Source organism: Aptenodytes patagonicus, chromosome 14, assembly GCF_965638725.1.
Source record: "Aptenodytes patagonicus chromosome 14, bAptPat1.pri.cur, whole genome shotgun sequence".
NCBI classification, from domain to species: domain Eukaryota; kingdom Metazoa; phylum Chordata; class Aves; order Sphenisciformes; family Spheniscidae; genus Aptenodytes; species Aptenodytes patagonicus.
In genome coordinates this window covers 16,548,675-16,556,867 of record NC_134962.1, presented here as the reverse complement: position 1 = coordinate 16,556,867, position 8,193 = coordinate 16,548,675, and the positions used below count along the sequence as shown (strand labels likewise).

General features: G+C 46.7%; 1 protein-coding gene across 1 annotated transcript; it reads left to right on the top strand.

The window, feature by feature from the left end:
* The first annotated feature begins 642 nt into the window (after nucleotides 1-642).
* On the top strand, nucleotides 643-8,193 carry EIF6 (eukaryotic translation initiation factor 6). The gene is made up of 6 exons (XM_076352182.1): nucleotides 643-804; nucleotides 914-999; nucleotides 1,948-2,123; nucleotides 3,846-4,022; nucleotides 4,639-4,820; nucleotides 6,049-8,193. The coding sequence occupies exons 1-6, from the start codon at nucleotides 698-700 to the stop codon at nucleotides 6,056-6,058; spliced, it is 738 nt and encodes a 245-aa protein (XP_076208297.1). The 5' UTR covers nucleotides 643-697; the 3' UTR covers nucleotides 6,059-8,193.

The window sequence follows — 8,193 nt, the reverse complement described above, 5'->3', positions numbered from 1 at the left end:
TGGGTGGCCCCTATACATGAGCGGCATGCTGAGGCACTCGGGTGGCATCTGGATCATGGGTGGCATGTCTGCACACAGGTGACATGTCTGCAACCGGGTGCTGTTGTACACAGATGGCGTCAGCACGAAGGTGGTGCTCGGACGCAGCTCGTGCCTGGGCAGGGATGGTGTGCCTGCACACGGGTAGCATCTGGAGATGGACTGTGTCTGCACACAGGCCGTGGTGGCCCACGGTGGCGTGTCCAGGCACATAAATGGCAATGGCACACTTGGGCCCCCGGCAGCATCTTCAGGCACAGGCGGCCTGTGAGGGCACACGGGTGGCTGCAGCCTGTGGCGGTCTATCTGGGCACGTGGCGACGTGCCACGGCCCGCGCTGACATGGCGGAGGGCACGGTGGCCTGGGGACGTCCTGCTCTCACGCAGACCCCGGGGGACTGGCGTCGGGGCAGGTCCCTCCCGGGGCCGGGGCAGCCCCACGGGGGGCCCGCGCTCCCCCTCGCGGCGGCGGCGACCGCGCCTCCCGGCCGGCGGCGGCGCTGTCCCCACCAGGCGCGGGCGGGGCCGCTCTGCCCCGCGCCTTCCGCTCGGCGCCGCCGGAAGCGGAAGCGGTGACGCCGCGTGCGTCCGGCGGAGGCTGCGGCGCCCGTTGCCAGTCCGGCCCGTCCCCGGCGCCGTCCCCGTCCCCGTCCCGGCCATGGCCGTCCGCGCCAGCTTCGAAAACAACAACGAGTTGGGCTGCTTCGCCAAGCTCACCAACGCCTACTGCCTGGTGGCCATCGGCGGCTCCGAGAACTTCTACAGGTGAGGGAGCCCCGAGGGTCCTGCCCGGGCGGCCCGGCCCGGCCCGGCCCGGCCGCCGCCGCCTCGGCGAGCCCCGCGGCAGTGCCCTAACGGCGCTTTCTCCTTGCAGCGTCTTCGAGGGGGAGCTCTTCGGGACCATCCCGGTGGTGCACGCCTCCATCGCCGGCTGCCGCATCATCGGCAGAATGTGTGTGGGTAGGTGACGGGGCGGCCCTTCGCCCCCGCAACAGGAGCCCGGCTGGGGCCTCGGGGCGAGCAGAGCCCTGCAGGGGCTCCGGTGGAAACAGGAAAACGAACCCGTGTTCGTTGGTGCACGCTGTGACATAGTGTGGGTTTAACTGTGGCGGGGAGTCCAGCGGGCAGCACCCCTCATCCTCAGAGTTTTTACTTTAGTGCTTCAAGTGTGTGAAGAGGAGAGTGAAAATGGAAAAACCAAAACTCACCCGATAACAAAGGGCTGGGGTGGTGGGGAGCGTTTGCCTCTCATGGCTCGAAGATGGGCCAAAGGCACGTTTAAGTCTACTTCCTGGTAAACTGGGAGAAGTTTCATTTCTCTCAAGGTTAACGGTTCAGTGCCAGCACTGGAGGGGCACAGCCCGGGAAGGGGGGAGGCATTAACAAATGTGAAAGTCAAAGAAAAGTCCTTCATCTGTCTCTGGCTAGTGAGACCCTATTCAGTCAGACAAACTTCTTGCTTGAGTTTTGTCCCTGTGAAAAGAATGTTTTTGTCCATCCTGTCTTACTGCTTTGCCACAGTAAAGTAACACGAACAAGCAGCGTCTGTATGTTTTGTGGGGCAGTTGGCATCTATAGGGGAAAGTCCTAGTCCAAGCGTTTCATTGAGAACCACGAACTTTCTTTAGTTCTGTTGAAAAAGAGAAGTGATTAAAGATAGTCCCATTCACCCATTTCTACTCTGAGATAAGTCTGTGCTTCCTTCTGGCTTTCCCTTACCTGTGGTGCTGTGTTATTTTAAAATGGTAATGTTATTTCTCTTGGGCTGAATTCTGGGCTTGGTAGGAGTGGGTAGGGCAAGGGCAATTCAAGCCATTATATGAACATCAGGAAAGTAGGAAGCCCAGCAGAAACATTCTTTTTTAAATTTTCTCTCTCTCTTTTTTTTTTTTTTTTTGGTCATTTTAGGAAACAGACATGGACTGTTGGTCCCAAGCAGTACGACAGACCAAGAGCTTCAGCATATCCGCAATAGTCTTCCAGATTCTGTACGAATTCAACGAGTAGAAGAGCGTCTCTCAGCGCTGGGCAATGTCACTACCTGCAATGACTACGTAGCTCTTGTTCATCCAGATCTTGATAGGGTATATGGCTCTATAACGCTTTTAAATTCATAGTGGATGCATGTGGAATAATTACCAAGCTGCAGTTTGGGTTTGTAGTTGTTGAGGATTGCTGTATGTAGCATGAGGATCAGAAGACCTATGCTGACAGCTGAGCTAATCATAGAATCATAGAATCATTGAGGTTGGAAAAGACCTCTAAGATCATCGAGTCCAACCGTCAACCCAACACCACCATGTCCACTAAACCATGTCCCTAAGTGCCTCATCTACTTGTCTTTTAAATACTTCCAGGGATGGGGACTCCACCACTTCCCTGGGCAGCCTGGTCCAATGTTTCACCACTCTTTCAGTAAAGAAATTTTTCCTCACGTCCAGTCTAAACCTCCCCTGGCACAACTTGAGGCCATTTCCTCTCATCCTATCGCTTGTTCCTTGGGAGAAGAGACCGACCCCCACCTCACTACAACCTCCTTTCAGGGAGTTGTAGAGAGCGATGAGGTCTCCCCTCAGCCTCCTTTTCTCCAGGCTAAACAACCCCAGTGCCCTCAGCCGCTCCTCATCAGACTTGTTCTCCAGATGTCGTGTAGGAGGCTGTGCTGCCTCATGTTTCCTTTCTTCTCAAGAGAGATGTCTCAAAATTGGATTTTGGACTTCTGACTTGGTTTCAGTTGACCTGCCTCTTTTCCTATATTTACCTCTATTTGTGGATGTGGACCTTGCCCCAAGTATAGCATGTGCCCTCTTGTTCAGCATGCTGTAGTGAATGCCCTTTGTAGAAGGGAAGGAGTGGGATATGGAAGTATATTGTCAGGTGCAATTTGCTTTGCGTATGTAAAATTGAATGAATAAAAGTGTGCATGTGTGTAATGAAGAGAGCATAAAGAAGAGTTTAGTCAGGACTACAGCAGTAGTTACAAGCTACTGCTGAGCTGGCTGAAATTTGTAATAGATGAAAGAGGCCATGGATGTGGTGGTGTGCATGTTTACAGAGGGGTGAAAGAAAAATGGAAGGCTCTTGTATGAAAGTTTAAAATAAGGGCAGAGGAGACAAAGTTGCTGCTATTTTATGTTTGAGAACTGATATCTTAATAACATTAGAGAGAGGTGTGTTGCGTGGCTACAGGTAACGAAGGTCCTTACAATGTTTGCTTTCAGTTTGTGCTAAAGGTGATGAAGAAATGGGACTTGGTGTTAGGAGTGCAAAAGAAAAAAAAATGGGGGAGTGGGGGGAAGGTAATGGTCTTTGCAGCATATTATGTTTTAAGTAAGTGTAAAAAGTAAGGTAAGATGTTCAGAGAGGGAGAAATCAAAATAATTCACAGTGAAAACCTGGAGGGGAAAGAAGTTCCTAGAGTTATACAGAAGGATAAGACAATTTTGTCCCAGTGGTCTAGGACGAAAGAGGACTGGTTCACAGGGAGTGCCCAGAGAACAGGTATTGACACAACTGATGTACCGCCAACATCCTCCAGAAAGAGGGGAGAAGAGCATTTCTCAGTAAAGGCACGGTGTTGTGGTTAGTTGTAGTGGCCCAGCTCAGTGTGCACAGGTAACTGGAAGCATCTGGAGTATAGAGGTTGAGTAAGCGTTTTATAGTGATTGGATTGCAATGGATTGTGAAAGTGTGGGCAGGCATTCAAAGGGGAGGATCCCAGCTGATGATTGTGTGCAGGAATAGCTTGACTTCAAATTCTACGATACCGTTTTGCTGAGAACTTTATTCTCTCTTTCTGTTTGCAGGAGACAGAAGAGATCTTGGCAGATGTACTGAAGGTTGAAGTTTTCAGACAAACGGTAGCAGATCAGGTGCTGGTAGGAAGTTACTGTGTTTTTAGTAACCAAGGAGGAATTGTGCACCCCAAAACGTCAATTGATGATCAGGATGAACTGTCTTCGTTGCTCCAGGTCCCGCTCGTGGTAAGGCATTTGTGGGCTTGCGTTTTCTCTTGCCACTCCCTTCCAACCCAGTTCTCAGTTTTAGTGTTTCTACATCTCGTGGGCTCCTAGATACTGTTTCTCTGCAGAACTGTTCCAAATGGGAGATGAGACGACTTGAACAGGGCAAGTCTTCTGAGACATTTTCCTTGTCTTTTCTGAGTCTGAATAAGGTGCTTAGCACCTTTAATTTGCTTCTGAAACATTGCTCTGCTGGAATTACGCAAGTTGTGCTGATTGATTCATACAGAATGTGAGATTGTCTGTGGTTTGGTCAAAGGCAGGGTTTAAAAAAATTAAGTAATAAAACCCTGTGCCTGCTCAATTGGATTTGTGAATTTCACGATTGCTATGCCTTTATGCTTCCTACTTGTTAGATTTTATTTCACTGAATGTCACACAATTTTCTCTCCAGAGATTAAAGGCTGTCCATTAATCTTCTTATCTGAAATCTTTATAATTTTGTTGATGGCAGAAGCTTTAATCTCTTCAGGAGTGTGAGATGAGGCCCTCCACTAAAGACTTGTAATAAGGATGTGTAACGAAATGTGTTGCTGTCAGCATACCCTGTTAACTCTTGCCACTTTGTTTTTGCCAGGCTGGAACGGTGAATCGTGGCAGCGAGGTCATTGCAGCAGGAATGGTTGTAAATGACTGGTGCGCCTTCTGTGGGCTGGATACAACCAGCACTGAGCTCTCCGTCATCGAGAGTATCTTCAGGCTGAATGATGCTCAGCCAAGTACCATTGCTACCAGCATGAGAGGTTCCTTGATTGACAGGTAAGGAGGATCCAGGTCTGTGTATAATCATGATCAAAACAGGCAAGATTTTACTATAAAACTGGTTGTTTTCACAATTGAGCTGTCTTTTTTTTTAATTATTTTTTTAATTTTGTTTTTTTACTTCCTCTTTCCTTTTATTGGGTTACTGACAACAATTACCTCATTGCAGAAGGGTTTGTTTCCTTGTAGCTGATGAGCCTGCTTAGTCCTGTATGGAAAGCGTAAGGGTTTTTGTTGCAGTTATACTACTTTTTGTGAGAAATAGTGCCCATTTCAACTTTCAGATACTATTTTTTTTCTAGCTGTTCAGTACTTAGCTATGACATGAGTGGATTTTTTTTTAAACAAATCTTGTTTTAGAAGTTACAATGTCAGTGACTTGGCTTCACGTCTTGGCTTTTGATTGTTGTAACCCATAAAATTATTATTTCAAATGCCTGCCACAACCATTTCTGGAGCCAAAAAGACTTTGGAGCTTGTCTGCTGCTGCCTTAAATCTTTTTAATTTAAGGCTGCTGCCGCCTTAAATTTTTTTTTTAAGCCTTTTTGTCAAAGGCTTTGTCCAAGTTACCTTTCAATGGGAGGCAGGTTTTCTTGTTTTCTGCCTGGAGTGGTAGTGATATAGCACTTTCTCCATTCATTAATATACACAAATTTTTTTACAAGGTTTAGGCGTACATGTAGATGAATGTTCTATGCAAACTTCATTTGGGCTTTCGTTTGATTACAACTCTTACGATCATTGCTGTGGTGCTAGAGGTGTGTTCTTGAGCTACCTAGGCCATTGTAACTTAGTGGATGAGTTCTCAGTTATCATAAGAATGTATGGGAATGGTTTATGGCATAAGGAAAGAATAAGGAATTCCTTGAATGAAGAACCCTTTGAAAGAGTTCTTTGCTGCCCCTTCACAGTTCCTGTATAAAGGCTTGATGTCTCTGAGCATAACAGAGCCATAATTAAACTTGCTCTGCACTTTTGATAACTACCTAGACCAGGCTGGGTGTACATTTTGCCTTTGCCAGCTTGACAAGTCTGTTCTTATGGTTTGCTGTTAGCAGCAGGGTCTGCTTCCCTCTTTTCATAGACCCTTATGTTCTAGGAAGGGAGATTTCTACTGGGCCTTTGTAATTGGAGGTTGAGAACTGACTGTACTGGTGTTTTGAAATGCTTTCTGCACTCTCTGGCACTCACCTGCTAAATCTCCTTTCTGTTTTGTCTTTTTAGCTTGACATGAGCTGTGTTGGTTCCTACTTTCCAGAAAGCTCCTAAGGAGTGAAGTGTCAAGCTGCACTTTGGATTACAGACACCTAGACCTTCTGATGTTGTTTCTGCAGGCCTAGCCCAAGGAAGAGGCTACAAAACCAACTTTTCGTAGTGTTTTGTAAACTAAGTATTATTACAAAAACTGACAAATAACATCCATAAGTTACAAATAAGGAATGCTCTCTATCCCTTTGCTGACGTTCTCCAGTTCTTCAGCTGTGCTTTCTTGGTTTGTGATGCTGACTGAGCCCCTCAAATTAGCCCACAATATTTACTCTTGTGGCTCTTGGATATTGATCACTAGAGATTATTTTGCCTTAAATAATGCATCAGTGTTCTGCTGCACAGCAGTCTCTTTCAGCACATACATGGCACTGCCCTCTCCTTCCACACTCTTGCTAAAGAGTGGTGTTTCTGCTGTAGGTAGACTTAAGAGCCCCTTGTATGTCCAATACCAAAATATAGTAGTTTACTTGCCACAGAATAATTCGGAAGTCATCACCTGCTCTCTTGCTCTGACTTGCAGCTATTCCCACAGGGCTGGTGATTCTGAAGTGATCAGCTGTGATTAAAACTGGAATTTCTCAAAGTCAATCCAGGGGCTCCTAACAGCAACGATGGAACAGTGGTATTTGATCTGTTGTCTGCAGCTGCCTGGTGGCATGTGTGCTGCTTCTGAGGCATCTGCGAGAGAGAGCCTAGAAAAGCATGCTGTTGCCATTGGGCTTAAATTTGTTCTACAGGAGTTAGCTACCTATGCTGGGAAACTCTTAGAAGTCAGCAAATCAAAAAAGATTTAAACCACCTCATCCTGAGTTATCTTGGAGACAAAGGTTAAGTAACACGGTTCTAACCAGTTACTCCATTCAGTTAGATGTTACAGATTTGGGAGCTTGCTAATTGGGAGCTCTGCCCTTGTCAGGGAGTGATGATGACGAAAAGGAGCTGTAGATACCGCTTTCAGGTAGAAGATAGTAATTTGCTTCGAAGCAGAGCTGTTGCTCACTGATCTCTCATTTCAGTTGCTTTTCTTCTGCTTGCCCGTTAAAGGTGTACTGAAGGCATAGAAATGCCTCCACTTCCCATCCTAAGGGTATGTGGAAGCTCCTTGCTTGCTTCCACACAGCTGCATTACTCTCAGCTGGGTTCTCTTGAGTGCTGTCCTGAAGGCAGCGTGGGCAGAGCTCTTTTTTAGCCCTGGTGCTTCAGGCTTTGTAGAAAACTTAGTCAACTTCCATTTTTGTTTTACTGTCTGGATGTTTAGGGAAGGTTTTATGAGTTTTGGTTGATTACAGGTTGCTCCTTAAACTTTTAAATAAAGATTGCCATAGGATCTTCTCTGATCGTAGCAGTCCTGCCATCTGGTCTGTCTAGAATGGTAACTGAGCCAGGGGCTGCGATTTCCAGACAGCTCACCTTCCTTCTGCCATTGGGGAAGCCTGTAAGCAGCTCATAGCTCCTTGCTACTACGGCTAACAATTTTTGGTGTTTATGGCCCCTTTGATGTAGTGGACTGCCTTTCTTGGCACTGACTCAAGCTCTTCTCCTCTTAGCATATCTCGGTATTCAGAGCGAGAAGCTGATTTCCTTTGGCCACCTCACAGGGATCTGTTCTGGGGTATAAATGGCAAAGAGTCTGACTTGCTATCGGTGTTAGCATCTATTCGTCAAGTGCGAAATGAGTAAGGCTGAAGTTTTCCTCTGCGACTTCTGTAACTTTTTTTTTTCATTCCAGTTGATAGGCAGGAACCCTCGTTTATATTTGTGATCTTGATGTGTGTTATGTGTTAAAAATTGCTTAGAGGTAAACAAGAAAAATAATCCAGTCTCTGTGTAATCTAAATCCTTAAGTAGGAAAGATAGTGGTACAGAGTTGGGGGTTGTGATATGCCAAAGAGGGTTAGAGACAGACAGCAGGATAGGGTGTTGCTAACTGTGGTGTGTGACCTCTTACAAAAGTTGCATTGAACCTTGGGAACTAGAAGGTGGCAAACGTGATGCCCGTTCTAAACAAGGGTTTGTGGGAATTCTGAACTAGTAAGATGGACCTACGTACAAGGAAAACAGAAACTATAATAAAGAATGGAATTAGTAGAAACATGGATA

Bases quoted from the DNA above. Each gene is read 5' to 3' on its own strand.
- EIF6 (XM_076352182.1), top strand. From the start codon at position 698: ATGGCCGTCCGCGCCAGCTTCGAAAACAACAACGAGTTGGGCTGCTTC. The intron at 1,000-1,947 runs GTAGGTGACGGG...TGGTCATTTTAG, and splicing joins CATCGGCAGAATGTGTGTGG to GAAACAGACATGGACTGTTG. The intron at 2,124-3,845 runs GTATATGGCTCT...TTCTGTTTGCAG, and splicing joins TTCATCCAGATCTTGATAGG to GAGACAGAAGAGATCTTGGC.